We start from the raw sequence: 27,377 nt of genomic DNA on the forward strand, positions 1-27,377 counted from the left end.
ATCGGCTGGGCTGCAATTTTGAGATTTACAGGTGTATCAAAGAAAATGAAGTTCAAAACTGTGGAAGTGAGAAGGATATCCTAAACGACAAACGGAGACATATGAGAAACGGAGTGTATGAGGAGAAGACCAAAAAAAAAAAAAGGGACCGAGGAAAAGAGGGGGTGAGTATAGTGATGAAAATCCCAGGTTCTGAGTATTTGGCTTCACAATGCAATTGCTCGTGTTAGTGAAGAGAGGACATGTGATACGAAGTCAACAGAAAGAGCAAGGGACGGCCAAATTTCAGAAGAAGAAGGCAAGAAAAACAAAGAGGTATCGGCAATCTCAGTTCATAAGGGTCAGCGAAGTAGACGAGTAAATTCAGTGAGTCCACTGAGAATAAAGAAAAGGCGGTTACAGGTCGATCAGGCTGCCGCCGCCATGCTGAGGCTGCTGTGGGGCTCCCCAGGGGTTGCTGTTAGGCTGCTGTTGCTGTTGCTGCACAAAGCCTGTCTGTTGGGGCACACCGGTGTACTGCTGGCCGAAGAAAGGATTGTTGCCCGTCTGGGTAGCGTGCAGACGGTCTAAGCCCTGGCCCGCGGAATTGACGAATGTGCCAGGTGCAGTGTGCTGCGCGGGGATACGTAGATCTCCAACGTTACCGAAGGTATCCTGGCCTTCGCCGCTTGCAAGGAGTGCGTTGAGGCGAGCGTGGTGAGGGTCTGAGGACGGCGGAGTGCTCTTGGGTGGCTGGGGAACTTGGAAGTTGGCGATCGGGTTAGGCTGGCTAGGCTGGTTGGCCCGAGAGAATTGGGTGATGGGGTTATTAAACTGGTTCGTGGCGCGATCCTCAGCAAGAGTGTTGAGAGATGGCGGTCCGGTGGATTGCGGTTGGCTGTTGTACTGAGGTTGAGTACGTGCGGCGAATGGGTTATTCGAGCCGGTTGGGGTAGGCTTTAGTGCGTCAGCAGGTTGATTTCCACCCCATGGGTTGTTGCTTCCAGCGGACAGGTAGTTCTCCTGTGGCTGATGCTGTGGCTGTTGTTGCTGTTGCTGGAAGTTCATCTGTTGCATCTGTTGCATCTGCGCCATCGGGTCCTGGTTGGCTCCGTACGGGTTGTTGGTGTGGAATGCAGTTTGCTGAGGCTGAAGAGCCTGGGGCTGTCCGTAGGGGTTTTGATCGAATGCCGAGGGTTGCTGGTAGCCATTGGTGTTATAAGGGTTCATGCCAGTAGGCTGGTTCTGGAATCCAGTGGGTTGCGCATATTGGTTGTTCAGATAACCGGTTGTCAAGGGCTGTTGCTGCTGAGCATTGATCGGGTTACCGAACCAGTCCACAGCACTCTGTTGCTGGTAACCCTGGTTGTAGCCAGTGGGCTGAACCTGGGCCGGGGTGGTGTCGTCAAAGAGCGCGTGCGCATTGCTTTGCTCCAACTCCCGCCTCCGCAGCTCTTCCTCTTCCTGGCTAAGTTTGATGGCCTTTGCTAAGTCTGCGTCTTCTCCCTGGTTCGACGATTCCTTGGCTCGTCGTCGGCGCTCCTCTTCGGCCTCAGCCTTGCTAGCTTCAATGGCTAGGCGGTATTCGGTATCATCTTCGTCGGAACCCTGGCGTCTTCGTCGCTCCCGGCGCGGAGGCTCATTGCCAAAGCCCTGTCCCTCGTCAAGTCCGCTGACTCGAGTCTTCCAAAGCTTCCGGTCAGATCGTTCACTGCGCAGGCGATCCTCGTCCAGAACGAGCGCGGTGAGTTCCTTTGCGGCCACACGAACTGCGCCATTGTCAACACCACCGTCAAAAAAAGAAGAGGAAAATAACTCACCATTCTGTCCCACGTCCCGACTTTCTTCATCGACGTATTGGAACTCGCGCAAGGTCTTGATGATATAGACGTTCTTCCGAGCCCACGTAACTACCAACTCCGAGCCCTCGTGCAGACAGTAGTCTAGGACCTTCAGCGACTTCAAAACATGGCGCCAATTCTTTCCCTTGTCGTTGAGACGCTTGTCGAGCATATCCATGATCTCGTAGAACTCGTTCGGGCTATGCGCTGATGTCAGCCTCCCGTGTATCAATCGGGCCATCAGCCAACCTACCTCCCGAAAGTCATGGCCGCAATCTCGGACATGTCGGTACCCGTCGGGCCCCATGGGTCGTTACTTGTGGCTAAGAAGAAAAAAGACCACGGTTAGCATACTGTCCATCAAGTCGAGAGCGCGCGATATGGTGATGTCCATCCGGTTATCGGCGCAGGCATAGAAAAAAGGAGATAATGACAAATCAACGCAGCGTGGCTGCACCATGATCGCGATACCTATCGGAGGTATCTAAGACCTTCAGAAAGCCCCAAGGAAGTCAGACGTACCATTTCGAACCTTCACTTGCACAGAAGAGTATCCCTTTGTGACGTTCTTGACACTGCGCACGACCTTGGACATGGTGCCGGTATAGCCGCGAGGATCGCAGATAAGCGAATTTTAGGGGGTAAAGTAAGTCGCGGTATGAAACCTGATCAGATGGGTGGGATTTTGGAGCAAAGTGTCTTGCCAAGCTCTCACAGCCCACTCAGTGTCAGGGCTCCGGATAGCGGCCTAAGGCGGGAGTTAGGCGATGCTCAAGGGGTCGAGGATTCGCTGGCGGTTCTAAAGGGATGATGTGGGAGCGGACCAGCCACGGAGGAAGTGCAAAGAATTGAAGGAGAGCAAAGATTTTGGCAGATAGCAGTGAAGGAGGAGAGATGTTCGCGGGAGAGGGGACCGTGGCTGGATCGGGGGGAAGAGACAGTCTTGGCAATGACGAAGCGTTAGTTATTGTTAGTCTTGGTGGATCAACCTGGACCCTCTTGACAGACTGACTTGCATATCAATCTCAATTCTACTTCTTTCTCATGGACATTTGATTCACTACATTGAATTGTTGCTTGATCTTTTTATCCGAGCTAACCTTGTGGACATACTGGTAGTTTACAGTCAAATACCAAGATCCACTCACAGCCACAAAACCGCCGTTAGAAAAAGGAAAACTAACTAGTTCCCTCTCACCGGTACGATGGTCCAATCCCAGATCTGCAGGGTTCGCTTTCTTGCACCTGTTTCATCTTGTCGATTCATTCCTCTGTTAGATCACCGCCACATCTGTGGCAAGGGGCCGCGTCAGTCCAACTTAGGCAGCCGTTTACCTCACGTGGTACTTATGACAAGCACACATTGCCCCATTAGGCTGCATATTTATATGCAGCCAGGTTCAAGATGGGTCAATCTATCATAGAAAGCCCTGTTGAAGCGTAATCATACGACTTCCATGGAACAGTAATATCCTCTTCTAAATGGGAACCTTGGAATGGCCCAATCACATCATACGGTCTAAAACATGACAATCAAATAAAATCTAAGCGAGGGCCAGATTGAGGTCTGGGCTCTGCATCTACTGCTAGCCGCGAATTACTAGCGCGTTGACGTATTCAGTCATGTTTTGTAAATTGAAGTCCTTTGGTATCTTGCTATATATGCAAAGGGACGATAAACACATCCATGAATACGTTATATGCTGTAATCGAGTCTAGATGAGATCGAGAACCTTCTCGGCGGCGGAGACTAATTGATAACCCAGGTCAGTATATAGCCTACAGCGATTTAAAGTTGCCAACTTACCATTGAGACCGGCATTGTCGGGCTCCACAAAAGCCTCCTTCACCTTGCCGTCTTCAACAAGGAGAGCATAGCGCTTGCTGCGGATGTTGCCAAAGATGGCGGTGCTGTCGAAGGTCAGGTCCAGAGCCTCGCTGAACTTGGCGGTCGGGTCACCCAGGAAGCGGATCTAATAGGTATGTCAGTCAACCGTTCCATCAAAGACATATCAATTATCACGTACGCCGCTCTTGCCGTTGGGGTCAAGGGAGTCGGCCCAAGCCTTGGTGCTGTAGAATTCGACGCGTTAGCGTGTGCGCAGATGGTATGCGATTGCTGCTGCTTACACAAATGGGTCGTTGACGGCGACGACGAAGACCTGGCCTGCCTCCTTGAGCTTAGGGTGGTTGATGAAGCCGGGGACGTGGGTGCTGGAACAGGCGGGGCCTAGAGAATCGTCAGTCCAAGCTCTGTTCGGTCTGTTTTTGTTGTTTGTTTTCATTTCGATCACGTACTGAAAGCAGCGGGAACGCCGACAATAACACCCTTGCCCTTGAGCTCCTTGGCGAGGTTGACCTGGTTGCCGGGGAGTTCTCAACGAGGACGTTCAGGTCGGGGATAGCATCGCCCTTCTGAACGAAAGCGGGCGCGGTCTTGTGGAAGAAAGCGGCCTGGACCCGGACGCGGGGAACGTTGGTAGCGAAGCGGCGAGCGGCGAACATTGTGGGTGGAATTGAGGTTCTGGTAGAGACAGGACGTGGTTCAAGATTAGTGAGGTGGGTAGAAAAAGAAGGGCGATGTTATGGGAGCTTCGGGGATTTCGTCATGGCCGGCTGCGGCAACCGTTACGCCGATCTTCATTCGCGCTATGACACACGAATTGATGTCAATGTATAGAGGGAAAATCTTGGGCAAATTGGAAATTTTGATACACTAACCTTGCTGATTATTTCTGTTAAATCTGTTATGAACTTCTGTGGCGTCCCTCATCTTTTGCTTTGTGTTACGGCGCCAAAGTTCCAGCTCCCTGTATCTGCATGTGTTGCATGTGGGCCTCAAATGTAGTCATTATATACACCTCTATACACTCGTTCCCCAAATTCAGCGCCTAGATGTAACTTAAATCTGTCCAGGGCTTCAGTTCTGAATCTACATAAACAAAAGGTACTGCTTAATATTGAAAAACTCCCTGTATAAATTAGGCTCTGCAATATCTAATTACAACAGGCTGATGTTGATTGGTATATATCGTACTTATTGGCTTTGCAGGACACTCATGGATCACTCGATTTAGAAATCAAGAAAAATTAAAAGATAAGCCACTCAAGAGCTTCAGGAAGGGTAGGTAGGTACTTTAGGAAGCAAGGTCAATAACATATATCCATATTAACTGCAGCATAGTAGGGTCGGGTATAGGGCCTTTCCACTGGGCCAGATTCAGCCACTTGATGCCGCACAGGTCCACGGACCCTGACCTTCCAGGGCTGTAGAAAACCGAGATCAGGGAGAGAGAGTTACAGTCCCTTATTTCAGGTGTAAGTCCATAACATGCCCGCTGCTATGAGATGAACTCGTGAATGTTGCCACCGGGGCCGTCTACATACTCCGTAAAGATGTCCCTCTGGTTGATATGTATCTCGAAGTAATGACAATGTTATGGTTTGTGGGATGCTCACCTCGATCAAATCCGGGGATCGTACTTATACTCCGGGGTACTTACTCCGTTCAAATACCTTCCGGGATCTGATAGGTCTGTGTTCAGCATAGATTAACCCCAAAAGGAAGGGCCAATCCTCGCGTGGTACAGCACGATGACAAAGCTAGCTTGGGGCGTCTACGGCGTCGGCGCCGAGCTGCATGAGCGTTGGAGCCACTTTTTCCACTATGTCGCATAACAGAATTCCTGTGCATCGTGTTGGGATAACTCTAATTAATTAAATCCCATCGATATAATATCGATATGGGTCCGAGATACAGATATCAATAACTCCGAATCCTTCCCGAGACTAGGAACGAACCGGTTCGGCGAGAATGACCGAAGGTTCATCTTCTTGTCCCCTAATTCGTGGTTAAGTTGGCGTAGATTTGTTACGAATCGATTCACGAATCAATGCTCGATCTCGGACGATCGGTTTTTTTGGGGGGGGTTTTTGTATCCTTTTTGCCCCCTCTTTGTCTGATTTTCTTCGAAGCCAACGCATAGTGGGAACAATGGTGTGTTGTACGCGTGTGGGAACCACCATGGACAAGTGGACCACCGTTCCCTAGGGTCCCAAAGTCTGCTGGTGGAGCACAGTTGCTCTTCCCCTCTCCCAGTGTCTCTCAATGGGGAGTTTCTTGGCACCTTTTCGCTCTTTTTTTTTACCTTTTCCATTTTTCGTGTTTATTACTACGGCTTTCATGGGTCTCTATGGACCGAAACAATGCAAGTACCTCACCTATGATTAAACCCCCGACGCATGCCCCTCCATCGCGCACTGACGTTCATGCTTTCCGTATAATATATGGTGCAGGGATTTTTGGATAATAAGTTATGGACTTGGGGGGAAAAAGCAGAAACTGCGGAATGTACGAGCTCGCCCCCTCGTTCAGGGCAGAACGAGGGTGTTTTAGGGTTAATCGAACTCCTTACATGATCATTCATGAAGATCAAAGAAGTATTAGTAGACCAGCAAGTATACAAAAAATAACTTAATTACGCAAATACGGGCCTTGTACCATGTCCGTACCTGCGCAGTAACTTTGGTACATGGCTCTACCGCCAAAACTGGTAACTGGGCGGTACCCATTCTGCGTTCTTCAAATCCCCAGTTCTTTTTTTTCCCTCTGATCTTGTTAGGCCGAGACTGTGGTTTTTCTTTTCTTCATTCTTCGAGTAGGGTGCATTTCGTGAACAGCCGCCCTAAACCCTCTTTTCCTTAGTATATCGGTTAGATACCATCTGTCAGGTCAAGCCCGTTCGTTCGACCGGTCGCGACCCGGTTAGCCATGGATGGCCCAGGCCAGACCTCGAATGCCGCCCCCGCGGGCAACTCCAGCGATTTTGTGAGTCTCGCGATACACAGGTCATATTGAGAGATTTTAATGCTAACAAAAATGCTCAGGTGCGCAAGCTGTATAAGTGAGTCCTTCTTGGAACCCTTCTATCCTCCTTCCACCCACCCTTTTCCACTTTTCATCCCGACGCCACGAAGAACACAATTTCGCGATCGACGTATCTAATCAACTATGCGACTAGAATGCTGGAGGACCCCTCTTACGCGTCCATTGTACGCTGGGGTGATGAAGGGGATAGCTTCGTGGTCCTAGAGGTAAATGCGCCCGTCGTGTAGTGTGGTCGCACCGTGTAGCTAACCGGTACTCCCCCTAGTGCGAGAAATTTACCAAGACTATCCTCCCGAAGCACTTCAAGCACAGCAACTTTGCCAGTTTTGTGCGCCAACTCAACAAATACGATTTCCACAAAGTCCGACAGAATAACGAGGAAAATGGCCAGTCACCGTATGGCCAGAATGTAGGTCTTCACCGATCCAGTTGACATCCCAAGTCCTCGATACTGATGTCCCCTCTAGGCCTGGGAATTCAAACACCCCGAGTTTCGTGCCAACAGCAAGGACTCCCTTGACAATATTCGCCGCAAAGCTCCTGCCCCTCGCAAGCAGACCCAGAGTAATGACGACTCAGCTCCCACTCAACAGATTGATCTGCTTAACCAGCAGATCCTCGCGCAGCAACAGCAGATCCAGCACCTTTCCGACCGATATGCCCAGCTCACCGTGGACCATCAACTCATGCTGCAGGAAGTCATGCGAGTACAAAAGACCGTGTTAAATCATGAGAATGTCATTCACCAGGTCATGACCTACTTGCTCTCGGTGGATGCGCGCCAACGTAGAGACAGCAAGGCCGTTGGGTTCCAAGGACAAGGCTCGACCATGAGTCCCATGGGCCAGGTGGGAGCGGTGGATGACGAGCCATCCTCACCACTACAACAAGCCTCGAAGTTGCTGAATGACATGAACGCTGAAATCCAGTTCAACTTGCCGAACATGGATGCCGCAAACGATCCTCAGAAGGCGGCTGGTGCGGGACCTCTCGCCACGCCCACAATGGATGGATCCCGGAATGGGATGGTTCGACCGGCAACTACTGTACCACCCAACCCAGCGATGGTCTACCCGAAAATGGGCAATGACTTGGAACAAGTGGTTTACCCTGTGGGTGCCACCAATGGCATCGATCCCATGTATAGCGAACACATCAATAATGTTCCGTACCCGATGCCCACCAAGACTGAGGTTGACACTGCCGAGGCTCGCCGACAACAGCCAGAAAACCGGAAGAAGAGTACCAACGTGGACCCTGGCTGGATGCGCAGCCCACGGATCCTGTTGGTTGAGGATGATGCGACTTGCCGACAGATTGGCGGCAAATTCTTATACTCTTTCTCTTGTGTGATTGACACTGCAGTATGTTGCGTTACGATGTTACGTATACTGCACAGCGGCTAATTATTCCCACAGTTCGATGGTTTGGAAGCAGTGAACAAAATGCAGGGTGGTTCGAAGTACGATTTGATTTTGATGGATATTATCATGCCTAATCTGGACGGTGTATCGGCCTGTCATTTGATCCGCCAGTTCGATCAAACCCCGATCATTGCTATGACCTCGAATATTCGCAGTGACGACATTCAATTATACTACCAACATGGTGAGAATAGAGTGGCTCGTTTTTTACAGGTGAATTTGACTAATGCGCGATAGGAATGAACGATGTTTTGCCCAAACCGTTTACTCGCAAGAGTCTCCTCGACATGCTTGAGACTCATTTGACTCATCTCAAGACAATGCCCCAAGGCATAGAGGGACCCCCGGCCCCGGTGGCCGTCACAATGCCTTCTCAGACATCAGCTACCCAGTCCATCAAAGAAGATAGTTCACCCGGCCAATCACCCGCAGGATCCATGAATAACTGGCAATCACCGGGCCAGTTCCAAGGGATGCAAGCGGTTCCACCAAACATGCCTGCCATTCAAGGACAATATGTTGCCACTGCGCCTGCACCCCCGGCAGCGTATGGCGTTGATCCGAATGGTGTTCAGTTCCCTGCTCCACCAGTGGCCGTACCTTCTACCGGGGCTCCGGTTCGCCCACCGCACCGCCGACAGATGTCCGATATGTCCAACGCGGCAGAGAACCAGCAAAATATGGCCAAGCGACAGCGCATGTACGCCCAGCCCCAACCGATGATGGCAGTACAAGCCGGGCGGCCTGTCTAAAACATCCTAACATCTCTCTCTCCTTCGCTCTACCATCCATCCTCAACATCTGCTCCGCCTGTCTATTTACTTTACGATTCCCACTGTTTATAATGAGGTCTTCAAATCGTACATTGCTTGCGCTTCCCCGGAGGTATGCGTCGATCGTGGTCTTCTGCCTTTTTTTACAGGTCATGGCGTTTTATTTGCAGGCTCAATTTATCTGGGAGGCGAATCTGTGCTTATCTACGTTTTCTACTTTGACACTGTGCTTTTGATACACACCAACGCGGTGACCGTTATTGGAAAAGAAAATGACAAGGTTTTCTTTACCCACCCTTGTTTCGACAGGTACATATTTACATGACATATCCTCTATTTTTCACGGCCTTACTTCCGTTCTTCAATTTCCTCCGAAATTACCTATGTTACGAACTCCTAAATTGGTAGGATAGGGGAAGAGAATGGGGGATCCACCATTGTTCCCTGGATAGAACGAGCATGTAGGGGAACTTCTCATGTGTACACATCATCAACCATCTGAGGTTTAACAGTTGATCCATGGCTTGAAGCCTTCGTTGCCCAATGAGGGAGGTCGCGCATCCAATCCATCCCCAACGAATCATGCAATCCATAGAACAATCCCTCTATTTCAACATTAACCTGGAAAGGAGGATGAGGTACCCACATACGCGCCTCCCGCTCGACGGACGAACCCGCGATCGTAAGGGCTGAGAGTCTAGACCGGCATCTTTAATAGTCGACACGTTTATTGCAGGTCCAGGAGGGCCTGGGCCCGCGGGGATCTCCCAGGATCCAACGCCTTGGCTCGTAAGTGGGTCCACCCTCGGAAAGAGCATTCGTCCTATACAGGGCTGCCCAGTGACATATTCTTGTTTGCTTTTTCCCTTGTTTTAGCTGGTTGGGATGCAGGGGTGCACAGGGAGGTGTGATTAAGATTTAACATTATCTTGGCTGACGCTGGTATTGCTTCATTGTTCTTTTTTTAGGTCAGTTTGGAGTATTAAATATCTGTATGGTCTGTGACAAGGGGTCAGTGGTAATTTTGTGGTAATTGGTTTCAATGAGTATCATACAGATTTTGGAATGACAAGCTCAATGACATAGCACGTATTGACAAAAATCCACCAGCCTTTTTAAAGATGGAGATCTGTGGCTAGAATCTCGATGTGGCTGGTGAGATCCTTACTGTGCCACATATCAGCCACAGCCACAGCTCAGTCACGTTATCCAGCCCACGAACCAATGCAAACAGCCCAAACACAAAGTGGGAGTCACCGAGGCTTGGCGGGGTTTTTTGTGCCTTTGATCAAAGGCACCGCGACGACCCTGCATAGGACCCACGGCAGCATATAACGGACATTGCGCATTTTTCTCGGTATCTAACTGTCTCTGTGGTTCATTCCGATACCAGGTACGACATTTCTCTATCCTAACAGGTCCACCATACACGATCTCCGCGGAACTCGGCTTTCTTGATACAACCGATTGACACTTCTCAGGATCTGCTTGCAATGGGTGCTAAGCAAAAGGGTGGAGGCTCAAAGCCTAAAGGAAATACTGCGGATGAAGTAGAGGAGACGCTACAGGCTGTGGTACGTGAAACACATGGTCTAGAACATGCTCCGCATTATGCTTGTTTCTTTGCGGCTAACTTTTATTTACGAGTAGGTTTTTGCGGATACCTTTGAGCCACGATTTGAGCCATTCACTCTCGAGAAGCCTCGCGTATGTTCTTCACCCGATCCGCGATTGACGAGGATAATATATAAAACAAGTCGGAATAGCAGAGCTGACTGGATCGCATAGTGTCTCCTACCGCTGGCCAACACTCCTATTATTGAATATACCCTCGAGTTTTTGGCAAATGCAGGCGTGGAGGAGGTTTTTCTCTACGGAGGCGCACACTCAGACATTCTAGAGAAATACATCGAGTACGCAAGTCCCGCAAGTTGGCCTTATATCTAGGTGGCTAACGGAGCTATGTCTAGTGCCTCAAAATGGAGAGCAGCTTCCTCTCCATTCAAGCAGTTTACATTCCTCAAATCAACCTCCGCATCCGTTGGTGATGTTATGCGTGATCTCGATGGAAAGCACCTTATCACTGGTGACTTTATTGTCGTCAGCGGCGATGTGATCAGCAACATGCCCATCGAGGGTGCCCTGAACAAGCACCGAGCTCGCCGTGCTATCGACAAGAACGCCATCATGACCATGGTCCTCCGGGAAGCTGGACGGGACCACCGCACCAAAGCGTCATCCGTCTCCCCAGTCTTTGTTGTCGATCCTACCAAAGACCGCTGTCTCCACTACGAGGAGATCGATCACCACTCGAACGAGAATCCTGCTCGGCTCACCATTGACACCGAACTCCTCATGACCCACCCAGAGCTAGACATTCGTCAAGACCTGATCGACTGTAGCATTGATATTTGCACCCCCGACGTGCTGAGCTTGTGGTCTGATAGCTTCGACTACCAGTCTCCTCGCAAGCACTACCTGTTCGGTGTTCTCAAGGACTACGAGCTGAACGGCAAGACTATCCACACATACATCATCAAAGATCACTACGCCGCACGGGTAAGGAACCTGAAGGCGTACGACGCCGTTAGCAAAGATATCATCTCCCGTTGGACATACCCGTTGTGTCCTGACACCAACCTGCTCCCGGGCCACTCCTACGATCTCCGCAAGGGCAGCTTGTATCAAGAGAAGGGTGTCACATTGGCACGGTCATGCGTGATCGGTCGCCGCACAGTCATCGGCAAGAGCACTAGTATTGGCGATAAGACAACAGTTCGCAATACTGTGCTTGGTCGGAACTGCAAAATCGGCCGCAACGTCAAGTTGGAAGGCGCTTACATCTGGGATAACGTTTCTATTGGCGATAACTCAGATGTTCGGGGGGCTATCATCGCCGATGGCGTCGTCATTGGCAAGAACTGCAAGGTTGAGGCCGGTGCTCTCTTGTCCTTTGGTGTCAAGATTGCCGACGGCGTAACGGTCGAAAGCGGAAAGCGGATCACCACAGCCCGACGCGATGGCAGCGTAGCGATCACTGACGCCAAGGTGGTTGGAGCTGACGGTGAAGGCCGCGAGTTCATCCAAGGCGAAGACGATGAAGAAGACGATGATGTCAGTGTCGTCAGTGTCGCCTCTTCGGGCCTCGTATACCGCATGCCCGGTCTCTCCCTCTCCTCCGCTTCTATCTCCACCCTGTCCTCTGAAATCTCCAACGACTCCTGGCCCCGTTCCGGGCGAAGCAGTTTCTCCGACGGTGAAGAACAAGACAACTTCCACCATGACGCCTCGGCCAGTATCTTCGAGAGTATTCGCGAAGGCGTTACCGCCGACGTCGTTCAGCTCGAACTTGTCAGTCTCCGTATGACGGCCAACGCCTCAGACAACCAAGTCCGACGCGCCATCGTCTCCTCATTCATGAAGCACGTCCAACAGCTCATGGAGAACGGCAAGAATGCCAGCGAGGTGGTCCACAATCTCTTTTCCACATACCGCGAGGTTGTGGACCGGACACTATTTGACCGGAACAAGAACGATAAGAAGGACCAGGTTGACCTGCTGCTCCAGTTACAGCAGGATCTGATGCACCGGAATAAGGGTGCTAATATCTTGCTTTTCGCCGCCAAGGCTCTTTATGATCTTGAGCTTGTAGATGAGGAGGCATATGACCAGTGGTGGAATGATGCACGGTCTAGTGAGACCGAGGAGATGCGAAATGTCCGCAGTCAGGCACAGCAGTTTGTGAACTGGTTGGCGGAAGCGGAGTCAGAAAGTAGTGAAGAGGAGGACTCTGAGGAAGAAGAAAGTGATGATGAGTAGAGGTTATATACCACGCATTCCATGCAATGATTGAATTATGGATTGATGAGAATTTAAAATTGGAGGTTGCTCTCTCTAGATTTGCGTACTCAAGTATAATCTTGAACCTTAGCAATGGTATAGTATGATCATGTTAGCATCGTAGGTACCTAGTGTGATGCCTAGTCATTCTACAATTTGAATGTTAATTCAAAATAGGCAGATAGTTTGATCTCCAAGGTTCTGAAACAATCTATCGCATCTAGTTCCGTCAGTCTAGGCAATAGTGGCTTCTTGAGCCAATCATAACCTTAGGTCCGATCTGCATGTCATTGTTGATTATCGCAAGTTAGGCGGGTCACTAGGCAGTAATTCAGCCCAAGCCATATTTTCAAGTTATATCTAGTTATATCACTCTCTGAAGAGCCATATACCTAGTACTGTCACCTAATTTGGTGATCAGTCAGAAGTAGAACAAACACAACAACCAAACCTAAACACTGCAAGCAGTCCCGGAGCAAAACATGTAATCGACGGTTCCGCTCGATCGCACCCTTTCCCCACTCCGTCCCCCTCCGAACCCTCGAGTCATTTTTCTAGTGACGTTGTGGCTCCAGACGAGTCTTTATTAAAACCCACCCTTCCCCTCCTAACCCCCGCCGGCATTCTGCCGCCCCCTTTTTCATCACGCCTCCCTCCACGCGAAAGAGAAAGGCGGCCGAGGCGGCGATTGCGGACGACAACCAGCCTCTTCCCAAATCCGCCACCAAGGCTGCCCACACCCGGAACGCCACTGCTTCCGATCGGCCCAGCACCAGGGCCAAATCTAACACCGACAAGAATCGCTCCACCCTTCCTATCCTGACACAGTCTCCCGAGTCTGGTAACTCGGGGAAGAGCCCGGTTGGTCTGAAGAGGGATATCGCGACGCCCGCGACGACAACGGGCAGCATGGATTCTGATGATGATTTCATGAGCGATGTCTCATCCGGTGATGATTTTGCCGACACACAAGGCAGTGACGATGAAAGTCTAGGAGAGGGTATGTAACTGATTTTCCAGTCCTACGTTTGAATGTTCTCTCCCTTGTTTGATGACTGACCCTTTGTTCTCGCATGTAGTCGACTTTGGCGATCTCGACACCGGCTTCTCGGACGATAAAGATCTCATCAAGCAGAAACGAAAACCATATGAAGTCGAGTTTAAAGTTTTGGATACATCGGATATCGAGCGCGAACAGTTGGTGCAGATTAACGAGGTTTCCGCTATTCTCGGCTTGCCACCGGAGTCGGCTGCTATTCTGTTGCGGTTTGGACGATGGAAGCAGGAGAAGTTAATCGAGGGGTACATGGAACACCCAGAAGAGACACTAGAGGAAGCTGGACTGGGGACAAATTTCGAGGGCACTGCGAAGACGGAGGTTATGCCTGACTTCATGTGTGACATCTGCTGTGAGGATGGGTCTGACCTTCAGACGTATGCGATGCGGTGCGGACACAGGTTTTGCGTCGACTGCTACCGGCACTACCTGGCTGGCAAGATTAAGGACGAAGGCGAGGCCGCTCGCATCGAGTGTCCCGGCGATAACTGTCATCGCATCGTGGACTCGAAATCTCTCAACTTGCTTGTGACGGACGATCTCAAGGGCCGGTGAGTCATGAATCATATAACTGAGGATAACGGGCCTCGCTGACATATAGCCTGCTAGGTATCGAACATTACTTACAAGGACTTACGTGGACAATAAGGATAACCTACGATGGTGTCCTGCTCCCAACTGCGAGTACGCCGTCGACTGCCCTGTCAAATCTCGAGAGCTCCGCCGCATCGTGCCGACGGTTCGCTGTTTCTGCAAACACGAATTCTGTTTCGGTTGCGCTATCACCGACCATCAACCTACACCCTGCGCACTAGTCAAGATGTGGCTACAGAAGTGCGAGGATGACTCTGAAACAGCCAACTGGATCTCTGCCAACACCAAGGAGTGTCCAAAGTGCCAGTCAACGATCGAGAAGAACGGCGGCTGCAACCACATGACATGTCGCAAATGCAAGCACGAGTTCTGCTGGATGTGTATGGGTCTCTGGTCCGAACATGGCACCAGCTGGTACAACTGCAGTCGGTACGAGGAAAAGTCCGGGTCGGATGCCCGGGGTGCTCAAGCCAAATCACGACAGTCATTAGAACGATACTTGCATTACTACAACCGATACGCCAATCACGAGCAGTCTGCAAAATTGGACAAGGACTTGTATCTCAAGACCGAAAAGAAGATGACCAGCCTCCAGTCACAGTCTGGCCTTTCCTGGATCGAAGTCCAGTTCCTCGACACAGCTTCACAAGCATTACAACAGTGTCGCCAGACCCTGAAGTGGACTTATGCATTTGCCTTCTACCTTGCCCGGAACAATCTTACCGAGATCTTCGAGGACAATCAAAAGGATTTGGAAATGGCAGTAGAGAGTCTTAGTGAGATGTTTGAGAAGCCCGTCTCAGAGCTGGCCGAGCTGAAGGTTGATATTCTGGACAAAACCGCCTACTGCAACAAGCGTCGGGTCATCTTGTTAAGTGACACCGCCGAGAATCTGAAGAATGGTGAGTCCCAATTCAAACCTTGTTTCTTTTCCATCGGAACATTGGAATAACAAAAACTAACATGACATAGGCGAATGGTCGTTCAATATTGAGTGGTGACCCGCTCCCATTAAAACTGCGAGTTTTTGACGACGTGAATGACCTTCCTGCCTTTTTTCGGTCTGCCAGGCATGGGTTTCTCTCACGCCCCTTGGTTAGATTATCTACTCCTTTTCCATTCTCCCCATTCCCCTGAGGCTGCGGCGCATGTGGTGTTGTTGAAATCTTATGTTGGGTTTACCTTGGCCAGATATCAGCCTTTTTACTTTCATAGCCAGATAGCGAATCTATTTCTTGCATTAGGTCTTTATTCCTTCAGTACAAGCTTTGGTTATACCCAGTAAGTTGATACTTGACACGAAATATCGTGGTAGTAAATTTCGCTTCTATCCCCGTACTACGAGCTCCATGGTAAACGAATTCACGGATCATAACATCCAGGCCTAGTCCTATCTTGCTACAAAGACAAAGACAATGGTTTCCATTTCCAAGGATTCGAGTATTACATTCTCTATCAATTTACCAAGTCTCATAACATAGAGTACGTGCCAGAGAACATGGCTCCATGTCTACCCAAAAACCCAGTCGAGTTTTTCTGAAGTGAATCTCCTCCACTTTGTATCCAAGAATCCGCATATTGTTCTATTGTCTTATTGTCTTATTGTCTTATTTTCAGTCTACCTACCTCGAAAGGTATTACATAGCATTAGGCAGTTGGAGATAGACCGAAATAAGTGTAGATTCATTGAGATATGGGGCACAACGGGCGTCTGGCGAAAAGTATTTTCTCATATTGCTGGCAAATGTTCGGGAATAACACTTGTGGGGGAATATCCAACCAAAAAAGCCGGGGGTAACACGGCCAACGCAAACCGAACTGGGAAGGACCGAGTGCCTAAGGGATTTTCTCGGGGATTCTTGCCATTGCTAAACACCACGAGAGTTTCCTCTCGGGGAACTTGACAGCCGGAGGTTCAAATCCCTCTGTCGGTGAGATTTTTGTACTCTTGCATTGATAATGTTTCATTGATATTCTTTTGCAAGTGTTTTTTCCCTATCCCCTCTGTTATTCTTTTGCTTCTGATTCTTCTTTATTATGTGCCCATTCTATGATGCAGGATCTCTACATATATCAAGCTCCAGAGATGTTGATATATGATTATGGATTTTCACTGCCGCCCTATGACACCCTTTTTCCTGCCCGTTACCCCTTTCATAATCGTTCCTTTTATGCTTTGATTTGGCTACGTCTTTAACCTCCACAGTTGCTGACCAAAATAGGCGGGTCTAGTATTCTGGTATATTAGCCAGCACGTGACCATTGGGATTTTGTCATGAAGCTTTCTCTAAAACATCTATTGGCTCTAAAAGTCATGAAGACCTGATTCGGACTATTGCCAGTCTGACAAGAACGTTAGGTCACCTCATCAATCCCCAAATATCCAAGTGGTACGCCGTATGTTGTACGAGGGCGAACAGCCTAAATCGTAGATCTGAATCACTTTCCGCGGCTCTTTCACGGAGACCCCGGATAAGACTCAGACAGGCATACGTAAGTGCAAAAAATTCGCCTCAACACTTCAAAAGCCTGGTAGAGCCGTGCACTTTACACTTATGAGAAAAATAGCCGACATTCGGCATCTTATACAAAGCCGAACTTTTTTTTTTTTTTTTTTTTTTTTTTGCCTAGGTCCCTGCAAGATTCCCTTTTCTAGTAGTTTCACCCGATCTGATTAAACTGTGTACCGTACAGTGTCCAATACCTGTAACATTCTTCCTCCCTAGTCCTACGCTCGACCATTCCTTTTTGGGACTGCACGCTGCAGGGGATATGGTGGGCCTTAGCAACGAATATATGGCATATTTTGCGTACGGGACATGAAGAGGTTAGTCTGGACGGGCTGAAGCCCACCCGGACCTCGGCAGGGCGGCCGGACAAGTCGCGTGGTTCACCCCCTAGAGCCTCGTTCCCCAAACACCAGTGCTGATTCCAAGGTTCTTGTACGTGGTAGATTGATATATCAATAGTGAGATTTGACCTAAATTCAGCATCTACAACCCGTAACATTGTGCTACGTTGAGGAAACCGTGGTCATGTTCAGACCTCCTTTCGGGATAGATCGACGGAGATCATCGATACCCCATAGAAGACGAAATCCCTTCTCGAATGTCAATAGCAACTGTTCCCGTGTTCCCCGGTCCACTTGTCCGCTACTTTGCCCAGGACACTAGTTCCCGATCGAAGGGGCGAAATAAATTTCAAGGGCTTATCAGATTGATAAATATTACGCGAGATGAGACAGGGGGATACATGAGTTCAGCAGCTAATCTTGCCGTGCTATTGAAGTACCTCGTGTATTTGAGATGTTTGGTACATACAATACCTGTCCGTGAACAAAGCTCCGTCATCGGATGGATGGATCTCAGTCTAGGCGTGGTTTCTGAGTAATCCCGCTGTAGAGATAGGAAAAGAAAGGAGTCAAATAAGGTGAAACACAGTAGTCCAAATAACTAGGCAATAAGCTAGACCTTACATATTAGAAAGCAAACAAAATAACAAATTATGTCAAGTGTGTATATGGGCATATCGGACTCTTCACAAGGAATGGGTCGGTGTGGAATCCGGCGAAGGTCGGTTCCCGATCATGAACAATAATTTCCTTAGCGCCATTCATTATCCAAGAAATTATTTGTCCGAACTTTTCTTCTACTCCCTACATCTGTTTCCCCATATACAGGGCGAGAACATAGACTACTTGTCTCTTCAATCGGACAAACCAAAAAAGCGGCCCCCCCTGGTTCCTGTTTTGGCTCCCCGGAGAACCCCATTTTATCTCGATCCTCACAACCTTTTTTCTCCAACATCTCGGTCACGACCTTCACCTCCAACCACCACCGCGGTCCTTTCTTCTCCACTCTTTCTTTACTTGCGCCAGCTGCGCCTTGGGCTAGCGGAGCTCCATGGCGGCTACAGAGAATGTTGAGGAGTTAGAATTCGAGTAGGTAACTCCGTGACTCCTCCGCGGACTCGGGCTCGGGGCTCGGATTTGATTCTCCAGCCGGGCGCGCTGGCACGGGATGGCATGCGATACACGAAGATAGTACCGGTTTTTTTGCCTAGAGACGATTGATGCATCGGCATTTGTGCTTTGCGTGTCATTCCTGCCGCTGCCCGCCTGACTCCGGCGTCATTTTATGTACCGGAGACTCGGAATCACAACATCCCAGTTCTCCCCAGCTCCGTATCTGCAGATAACGATGTAAGCTGACTGGAATTGCAACTTTAGTTATGAAGCGCTCCCTTCAAACTACGGCCTCGGCCGCAACATGCTCGCGGGTGCTTTTGCAGGAATTGCGGTAGGTTCAACAAGGCGGGAGGGATGCGGATCGCGATAGTGGAGAGAAAGAGCATTTTGGCTGATCGGATTATTCAGGAGCACTCTGTGATGTATCCGGTAGACTTGCTCAAGGTGCGTACAATTCTGAGATCTTGATTATGTTTTGATGTTGGGGTTGCTGACGGTCTCCATTGCTAGACCCGCATGCAAATCCTGCACCCTTCGACTGGTGGTCTGTACACGGGATTGACCAACGCGGTTTCAACCATTTATCGGATTGAGGGCTGGCGGACACTATGGAAGGGTGTTTCCAGTGTGATTGTGGGCGCGGGTAGGTCTTTCATCCACTGGACGAGAACTGGGATATCGGTGGCTGACTTCAAGATATTCAGGTCCGGCACACGCGGTGTACTTTGGAACATATGAGATTGTGAAGGAGATGGCTGGTGGTAATGTGGACGACGGACATCACCCTCTCGCTGCTGGTATGTCGTTTCTTTTCTTGGACGAAAGTAAATTTGGGGTTTCACATAACTGACTGATTTTTGAACTTAGCTCTGAGTGGTGCGTCCGCCACTATTGCCAGCGATGCGCTGATGAACCCATTCGATGGTAAGTGCTCAAAAAGAACCCCTTTTCACACTAGTCCGGACACAAGCGCTAAGACCAAAGTAGTGATCAAGCAACGAATGCAAGTCCACGGATCCGTTCACAAGAGCCTGCTGCAATGCGCCAAAACCCTCTACCGCACTGAGGGTCTCCAGGCCTTCTACCTCTCTTACCCTACCACCCTCTGCATGACTGTTCCCTTCACTGCCACACAATTTGTCGCCTACGAGTCCCTCTCCAAGTTCATGAACCCCAAGCAGGAATATGACCCGCTCACCCACTGCATGGCCGGTGGTCTTGCTGGTGCCTTTGCTGCGGGTATCACTACTCCTCTCGATGTCGTGAAGACACTTCTCCAGACCCGTGGTCTCGCTGAGAACGAGGAGATCCGCTCTGCCAAGGGTCTCTTCAATGCCGCCTCCATTATCAAGCGGCAATTTGGCTGGGCTGGTTTCCTCCGTGGTATGCGTCCCCGGATTATTTCCACCATGCCCAGCACGGCTATTTGCTGGACTTCTTATGAGATGGCCAAGGCCTATTTCAAGAACCTTGAGTAAACAAGTCCACGACTTGACTCGATAGCCCTCCTTCCATTTGTTCCATATCCTGTATTGTGTGACCCCGACACAATGCTTCTACGATTTATTTTCTCCAATCTGGGTCTTTGATGGTTACGGGCAGAGCCCGACCTTATAATGGTGTATCTTAGGCACACAAAAAAACAAAAAAGAGCCTGGGACATGCAAGCTTCTATTCACATACCAAAAGCGAAGGCAATGTACAGATAAGGTAGGAGGGGATTTATTTGAAGTACTCATCCGGTCTGGAGATTGGATCTTTTTCTCTTCTTGACCTCAAATCTGGCGTTGGTGATTTTGATTTGGGGAATCTTGCATCTATAACTGTTTTATTCTATTTTATTTTGCATGTACCGATAGACGTGCCACCAGGAATCTAGATGTGATATCTGATTTACATGTTCTCAAATACTAGATTATCTTGTAGATTATCTTGTAGTATAAGGATCCGCATGCAGACACTGCCGAACCGACGACGTCACGCGAAAAATCCTCCCCTCACAAACGGGAGATCATCGCTTCTACTTCTCCCCACCACAACCAGCGTGAAATGGGTGCGGGCCTGTGTTTTACAAATGATGCGCCCACGGCCCGCGTCTTCCATGCAGAAGACATACGATGAGTGCTATCTCCTATGCTCGACTGCCGTCTATTTCGAGGGCCAGGTAAGCTTTCTAGACTCCCGGTCGGGTTCTCATTCGCTCATGACATCAGAACAACGAAGAGGAAGCATTGAGGTCCTGGAGATCCGCCCTCGAGACCATCTATCATCACAATGCCCGCCGAGTATCAGCGACCTACACCCCTAAATCCGAAACTGAAAAGGCATTGCAAGATTCTATCCGAGCCTTAGAGGCTCAATGCCGCGAGCGAGTCGACCTACTGTCCGCACTGCGCGAAAGCCGGAAAGAGTCGGCCGAGGCAAACGGCGGTGACAAGGCCTCGACTTTAACTAAAGGCAAGCACGCTTTTAGTATTCCCATCCCCTCCCCTAGCAACAGCACACCAGGGTACATCGGAGGCGGTACAATCCCGGCTGTGGGCTACACCGACCTGTCCAAACCGGCCGCCATACCTGGCCGACCTCAACCAACGCCGAAGCACCACTTCGAATCGGTTTCTTACTTCGACGACTCTGCGCCAATGGGCCTGTCTCCGGGCGGCTCGCCTGCCGTGCGGATGAATTCGAATGTATCGGAGAAAGACAGGTCGCGTGCCTCCAGTCCTGAGCGACGAAAGCCGATGCTGACGACTCTGCGCAATACCGACGGCAAAAAATCTGGCAAGAAATCCAAAGTGAATCCTAAGAAGAAGGAGTCGCGGCCGGCCGCCTCCACGGCAGCGGGTCTGGCATGGGGCAGTACCTTACGGTCAGGGTCGGGCGAGAAGGCTGTTAGCGATGCGGCAGCCATAGCGTCTTCACGGAGCGCCGCCAATGCAGAGCCAAGAAACAGTTCTGGAGACGAGCCGTTAGTAGCTAGACATCAAGTCTTACGGAGAGATTCTGGTACAGATCGAATTCCTGCTGCACACTGGCGTGAGCCTCAGCAGCCATCGCCAAGTCGGTCATCCCCAAGACCCGTTGCACACCTGCCTGTCCGACAGCCTGTGGCTTCAGAGACTCGTAGGCCACTTCCGTCGGTAACAGCGACCATGCCAGAGCCGAGAGATTTTACATCTCCACCTTCTCCCGTTCCAAAACCATCCATCAAACCTAAACCAGCGGGTTTGCGATCTTCACTCCAGCCGCCGCCTCGCGCGACCATGGCTACTTCTAGATCGGAAGGTAGTTCACGGCCGTCTACACCTCGGGAGGATCAAGATACAAATACCTCGAGAAGCACCCCACGCACGAAGTCTGCGCCACGGATTCCGAAAATTGAGCGACCTCCCCCTATACAACCATCGTCAAGTAGCGAGAATGTCCAGCGTGAAGCCAGATCGATGTCGAATTTAGCAAACGGTAGCAGTGCAACACGACGCAAACCGCCTCCAGTCAGACGACGAGAGACTCCACCTTCGAGTGACCTGGATTCTTTGGGGCATCACTCTACGGAAGACGAAGCAGGAGACGAGGATGAAGGAGACAACGATGACCTTGTCAAGATCCTGAATAAGCTGCCTAAGGGCGTGGACCTGCAATCAGCAAAACAGATCCTCAATGACATTGTTGTACGCGGCGATGAAGTTCACTGGGAAGACATTGCTGGACTAGAACCAGCGAAGAAAGCGCTTAAAGAAGCAGTGGTGTACCCATTCCTTCGGCCTGATCTATTCTCTGGTTTACGTGAGCCAGCGCGTGGCATGTTACTATTCGGACCTCCAGGCACGGGTAAAACAATGCTTGCACGATCAGTTGCCACCGAGTCAAAGTCAACCTTCTTTTCTGTATCATCTTCCAGCCTAACGTCGAAATGGCACGGAGAGAGCGAAAAGCTTGTGCGCGCCCTATTTGGCTTAGCCAAGGTCCTTGCCCCCTCGATCATTTTCGTCGATGAGATCGACTCTTTGCTATCTGCGCGGTCTTCCGGCTCCGAGAATGAAGCATCTCGTCGATCCAAAACCGAGTTTTTGATTCAATGGTCAGACCTCCAGCGTGCCGCTGCTGGCCGCGAACAGTCTGCCCGGGACAAGAAAGAGGGTGATGCCAGCCGTGTTCTCGTATTGGCTGCAACAAATATGCCGTGGGATATTGACGAGGCAGCACGCCGCCGTTTCGTTCGTCGACAGTATATTCCTTTACCGGAGCAACATGTTCGTGAGCAACAGTTGCGCACGCTTCTCAGTCATCAGCATCACGAGCTGAACGATGCGGATATCCAGGTATTAGTTCATGTGACAGATGGTAAGCATTCGCTTGATCGTATAAAAAGTATGACCATATCTAACGATGTTCAATAGGCTTCTCTGGCTCAGATATAACAGCCCTAGCTAAAGATGCCGCCATGGGCCCTCTCCGCAACCTCGGTGAAGCTCTCCTCCACACTCCTATGGATCAGATCCGGCCTATTAAATTCCAAGATTTCGAATCAAGCCTGTACTCGATTCGACCCAGTGTCTCTCCAGATGGACTACGCAAGTACGAAGACTGGGCCAGAGAATTTGGCGAAAGAGGCGGTTAGGTTTGGCGTTGTCTTAGGTAGGATTGATGTGAAATGGAATGAAGTTATCATGATTATTTTTCCCGGAACCGACATACACGATACGGCCCTCATATGATTCTTGTGGTTGGAGCATGGATGTGCATGTACAGATTGGAGGTACTTGTTAGAGGCTTTTCTTCTAGGATTTGGAAAATTCCTGGTGCTGGTGGAGTTTGATGCTTCTATATTGTCCTCGCTACATACGTGATGGATCTTTTTTCTTCTGCCTTCTCGAGATATCTGTAACAATTTTCAGTGCAACGAAATACCAACAATCAACAAATTTTACGTTAAACGGTTACTGGTTTCACTTCGCAGGAAATGTAGATCATGACGTCGGGAATACCCTTAGTTCGTTTTAGTCTTTATGATCTACGTGTGACACTCCACTCTGCACATCTAACAAAATACTGGCATTTTCCAAAATTTTTAGCATTATTTACTGCTTATTGAGTTCGTATAACAATTGAATTTTGGATTCCACTCTCATCATAGCCAAATTTTTAACAAATGCACCAAATCGAAACGAGTTGAAGGCACCAAAGATCCACGATAAGCAGGTCTATCAGGGGAAGATCCTCCATGATGAACATGACCTATTCGCTAGTCTGCGTGGAGAAAAGCAGAAGACACGTACCCTCAAAATGACGCCATTTCACATCAATTAATTGAGTGTCGAGTTCCGAGGGTTCGACTCCCCTGAAGTGTGGAACGACTCAACTTCCAGTCGGATCCACTCTTCGAGTCAAGTTCAATTATGCCCGTCCACGTCGATATGTCTAACTGTATGCCAAAAGTCTATATTATTAGATGCAGATAAACTCTGTAATAGATGTGATAATTTAAATCAATTTCTTTGTTATATCACTATGAAGTGGAAAGCGATGTTATAAAGACTTAATGCAAAGGCGCGTAACATTAGTACCATTGGAGAAATACGCAGATCATTGATCAACTTAGGTCGATTGAGAACCCTGGATTCGCCATAACCAGCTCCCAAGGTCATACCTACATCCATGGATATTCCAGAAGTCCGAGCATCTCAGGTGACCTAGTGCACTATAAAGCCTTGACGATTTCCTTGTCACTAGATTAACCATTTCACACCATCCCGAGGCCATCAAATCCCTTGTAGTCGAAGCATAACCACCAAAACTGATACCTATGCATTTTGCATCACTCCTCTTCCTCGCTATAGCGAACACAACATTTGCCAAATCCTCTACAGGATGCAAGAAAGAACTCCCACCCGCCTTCCCCAATCCAGGAAAAAGCACACCTCTCAACCTCCCAGGCACAGACCGCGACTACCGTCTTTACATTCCCCGCAACTACGACCACAATAATCCAACACCCCTTTACATATCCCTCCATGGAGCAAACAGAAACATGGATGAACAAGAACGTCTTTCCCAATTCTCCAATCCACTATTCAACCCAGATGGTATAGCCGTCTACCCGAACAGCAGAAACGGCTACTGGCTCTCAAACCCCAAAGCACATACATCCCGACCAAACGATCTAGATTATATGTACGACCTCATCACACACCTGGAGGATAAACTCTGCATAGACACGAACAGAATCTACGCAGCCGGAAAATCAAACGGGGCTGGATTTGCAGGTGTCATGGCCTGCAACGCTACCGTCGGCTCCAAAATCGCCGCTTTCGCCTCTGTCAGCGGTGGATATTACAATATATCCGATATTCCCGGTTTAGGACCTTGTTCGCCCGCACCTAGGGATGAGGGATACCCGTTTCTGGAGTTCCACGGTACAAAGGATACGACCTCTCCTTATGATGGAGGGGGTCGTGATGACAAGCGGCCCGTTATCGATGTTCTGGAGGAGTGGGCGGGGCGGAATGGCTGTCCAAAGGATGCGGAGTGGAGCAGCAATGTGACTGTTTTTGAACATCCGCTAGTCAAACATGCTAGTTGGGATTGCGGTGGAAAGAAGGGGATTGTGCAGCATTATCGTGAGGGAGATTGGGGGCATTGTTGGGCTAGTACCGTGCCGAATGGTGATACCGAGGCATTTTGGAAGCAGTGCTCCTTGGGGAAGTATGTTTTCAATGCCACAGAAATTATTTTTGATTTCTTTAGTGGGTATCAGTTGAAGGAGTAACAGGCTTCGTACGGATTTGTATATAGCTATAGATTCTCTGTTATAGGTAGGAGAATGATGACTTTAGAAATCTGCTGCTCTTTAGGATTTGAATATATCATTGTGATAGACTGGACGGACCCGAGCTTATTCCACTCCAGACCCAAGATTAATCTAGACTTTAATCCCTGCCAGTGAGCATGCAGCCAAAGGTGAAATGATTAGGCGCATAGTACGGCCGACAGGTGGAGCGTCAGTGAGATTCCAAAGCCCGAAAAGCTTCAGATCCCGATTCCCAATACCTCGGGTTATGCGCCCACTCTTTGGTCCTACAACCTAAGAGCTATATAGATTAGGCAATGATCAATTGCTGTGCTTCTTGAATTATCTCTCATTAGCTCAGACACCTTTTTCATCACCCATCTTGAGCCCTTTTCTCTGATCCCGTAACATCCGCCATCGACATGGCTCCAATCCTCCGCGCTGCCGCATGCCATGCCGCACCAATCTTTCTCTCAGCAAAAGAAACTACGCAAAAATGCGTCACGATGATCGAAGAAGCAGCTAAAAACCAGGCTGACATTGTCATCTTCCCCGAAGTTTTCATTCCTGGCTATCCCTTCTGGAGCTGCATGGTCGCACCCGGCGAGGCCCACGAGTTCTTTAAGCGCATGGTGTCAGAATCCGTCTACGCGGACGGCGAAGAGATCAACATGATCCGCAAAGCCGCGAAGGAATTTAAAATTACTGTCTGCGTCGGGATTTCGGAAAAGACTCGGCACAGCAGCGCGAATCTATATAACAGCAATCTTATGATTAGTTCCGCAGGTGAAATTCTGGTCCACCACCGCAAGCTAGTCCCGACTTTCTACGAAAAACTCACCTGGGCACCCGGTGATGGGCATGGCCTTAAGGTGATTGACCTGCCTGTGGAGAATGGCTCGGCGATCGCAAAAGTGGGCATGCTACTTTGTGGAGAGAACACCAATCCTCTGGCACGCTACAGCATGATGGCACAGGGTGAACAGGTGCATATTTCCACCTGGCCTGCAAAAGCGCCGATGCATAGTATCCGCGAAGAGGCAGCCAGTGTCAGTAGTGATGCTGAGGGAGAAAAGCCGAAGGCAAAATACGGCAACGTGGCTGCTAACCGCATACGAGCCGCTGGCCACTGTTTCGAAGGGAAATGTTTTGGCATCATTAATGCTGCCATTGCAGATGAACATACTCTAGCGACCATGCTAGAGATCGCCCCCGATCAGGCCAAGGAGGTCATCCGAACCACCATGGCAGGATCTATGCAGGCGGAGACCAGGTTTCTTGATCCCTCTGGAAGTCCGTTGATGGGGTTTGTGATCAATGCTGAGACGGGCGAAAGAGAAGAGAAAGAGAACTTACAGCATGAAGAGGGGATACTATATGCAGATCTTGATATGACCACGACTATTGAAGGGAAACAGTTCCAGGATGTGGTTGGAGGATATCAGCGCTTTGATGTGTTTCAGGTGAAGGTTGACCGGTCGAGACAGACACCAGTGACCTTTACAAACTCGCTAGACCCGGAGACACGGTAGTTATTTGATCTCATTCTATACTTCAGCTGAAAATTTCAAGGGTACTTGCTGGGTAGTGCAAATCTAGATCAGTCCTTGTCTACTAACGAGCAATGAACGAGTGTTCAGTTCATGGTCGCAGACCAAAGAGCTCCCATTTTGCATAAAATATCAGTTAACTGATGACAAGCTAGAGGAAGATTTATGTGCACAAAGATAAGGCCCCGTGAAAATGACATTGAGAATGGCAGCGTCTGGCCACAATTCCACCGTACTGAGAAGGGCTTCACAGCTTAATAATACAATACACTCAAACTTGATTTTGCATTTCAATTGTTAAGGTGCTCTCGTTGTGTTGGGCTCCACATGTAAAAGTAGACGAAACTCCAACGGAGGTTGCGGAGTAATCCACGGAGCAATCGACGGAGCAACATAGGGCGATTCTCAGAGTCGGCTTACCCACTCTGAGCTAAGCTTCAGGGTGGGGCGTTAGGTGAGATTCTAGTACAGTATGTTGCAGAGTGGAGACCGCAAATCAGAGGCCGGAACGGAGCTAACCCGGGGCATTATACGGGTTTGTTGACCTTAAGGATCGGAGATTGCTACGACCATGTTATTCCATTTTTATTAAATTATTGCACTAAGAATGACAGCAACCAAGAAGTCAAGTACACTACCTACAGCTGATCCTGTCTTCTCTATCGCAACGACCA

At 49.5% G+C, this 27,377-nt stretch overlaps 8 protein-coding genes across 8 annotated transcripts; 6 read left to right on the plus strand and 2 right to left on the minus strand.

Moving 5' to 3' along the window:
• Window positions 1–396: 396 nt before the first annotated feature.
• On the minus strand, window positions 397–2,415 carry N7503_002025 (epsin; the record flags this gene model as incomplete). Its single annotated transcript, XM_057061572.1, has 4 exons — window positions 397–1,748; window positions 1,800–2,020; window positions 2,074–2,143; window positions 2,343–2,415. 4 exons carry the CDS (start codon window positions 2,413–2,415, stop codon window positions 397–399), a joined length of 1,716 nt encoding a protein of 571 aa, XP_056925534.1.
• A 981-nt stretch (window positions 2,416–3,396) lies between these two features.
• Window positions 3,397–4,325, minus strand: N7503_002026 (peroxiredoxin family protein; the record flags this gene model as incomplete). Its single annotated transcript, XM_057061573.1, has 5 exons — window positions 3,397–3,570; window positions 3,628–3,793; window positions 3,848–3,893; window positions 3,951–4,050; window positions 4,115–4,325. The coding sequence occupies 5 exons, from the start codon at window positions 4,323–4,325 to the stop codon at window positions 3,536–3,538; spliced, it is 558 nt and encodes a 185-aa protein (XP_056925535.1). The 3' UTR covers window positions 3,397–3,535.
• A 2,266-nt stretch (window positions 4,326–6,591) lies between these two features.
• skn7 (uncharacterized protein) lies at window positions 6,592–8,884 on the plus strand (the record flags this gene model as incomplete). Its single annotated transcript, XM_057061574.1, has 7 exons — window positions 6,592–6,648; window positions 6,708–6,724; window positions 6,842–6,914; window positions 6,974–7,117; window positions 7,176–8,072; window positions 8,127–8,316; window positions 8,370–8,884. 7 exons carry the CDS (start codon window positions 6,592–6,594, stop codon window positions 8,882–8,884), a joined length of 1,893 nt encoding a protein of 630 aa, XP_056925536.1.
• A 1,318-nt stretch (window positions 8,885–10,202) lies between these two features.
• On the plus strand, window positions 10,203–15,641 carry N7503_002028 (uncharacterized protein). The gene is made up of 9 exons (XM_057061575.1): window positions 10,203–10,298; window positions 10,387–10,479; window positions 10,556–10,612; window positions 10,694–10,818; window positions 10,876–12,720; window positions 13,321–13,745; window positions 13,825–14,353; window positions 14,412–15,298; window positions 15,369–15,641. The coding sequence occupies exons 2-9, from the start codon at window positions 10,399–10,401 to the stop codon at window positions 15,395–15,397; spliced, it is 3,978 nt and encodes a 1,325-aa protein (XP_056925537.1). The 5' UTR covers window positions 10,203–10,298; window positions 10,387–10,398; the 3' UTR covers window positions 15,398–15,641.
• A 2,408-nt stretch (window positions 15,642–18,049) lies between these two features.
• On the plus strand, window positions 18,050–20,255 carry mrsA (putative mitochondrial carrier protein). Its single transcript, XM_057061576.1, has 7 exons — window positions 18,050–18,336; window positions 18,625–18,694; window positions 18,772–18,807; window positions 18,874–19,006; window positions 19,068–19,160; window positions 19,231–19,287; window positions 19,351–20,255. The coding sequence occupies exons 1-7, from the start codon at window positions 18,299–18,301 to the stop codon at window positions 19,839–19,841; spliced, it is 918 nt and encodes a 305-aa protein (XP_056925538.1). The 5' UTR covers window positions 18,050–18,298; the 3' UTR covers window positions 19,842–20,255.
• A 59-nt stretch (window positions 20,256–20,314) lies between these two features.
• N7503_002030 (uncharacterized protein) lies at window positions 20,315–22,984 on the plus strand (the record flags this gene model as incomplete). The annotated part of the gene is made up of 3 exons (XM_057061577.1): window positions 20,315–20,527; window positions 20,577–22,707; window positions 22,764–22,984. The coding sequence occupies 3 exons, from the start codon at window positions 20,315–20,317 to the stop codon at window positions 22,982–22,984; spliced, it is 2,565 nt and encodes an 854-aa protein (XP_056925539.1).
• A 1,185-nt stretch (window positions 22,985–24,169) lies between these two features.
• Window positions 24,170–25,132, plus strand: N7503_002031 (CE1 family esterase; the record flags this gene model as incomplete). The annotated part of the gene is made up of 1 exon (XM_057061578.1): window positions 24,170–25,132. The coding sequence occupies one exon, from the start codon at window positions 24,170–24,172 to the stop codon at window positions 25,130–25,132; it is 963 nt and encodes a 320-aa protein (XP_056925540.1).
• A 443-nt stretch (window positions 25,133–25,575) lies between these two features.
• On the plus strand, window positions 25,576–26,685 carry N7503_002032 (carbon-nitrogen hydrolase family protein; the record flags this gene model as incomplete). Its single annotated transcript, XM_057061579.1, has 1 exon — window positions 25,576–26,685. The coding sequence occupies one exon, from the start codon at window positions 25,576–25,578 to the stop codon at window positions 26,683–26,685; it is 1,110 nt and encodes a 369-aa protein (XP_056925541.1).
• Window positions 26,686–27,377: the final 692 nt, after the last annotated feature.

Source organism: Penicillium pulvis, assembly GCF_028828015.1.
Source record: "Penicillium pulvis strain IBT 33274 chromosome Unknown contig_12_segment0_segment0, whole genome shotgun sequence".
Classification (NCBI taxonomy): Eukaryota; Fungi; Ascomycota; class Eurotiomycetes; order Eurotiales; family Aspergillaceae; genus Penicillium; species Penicillium pulvis.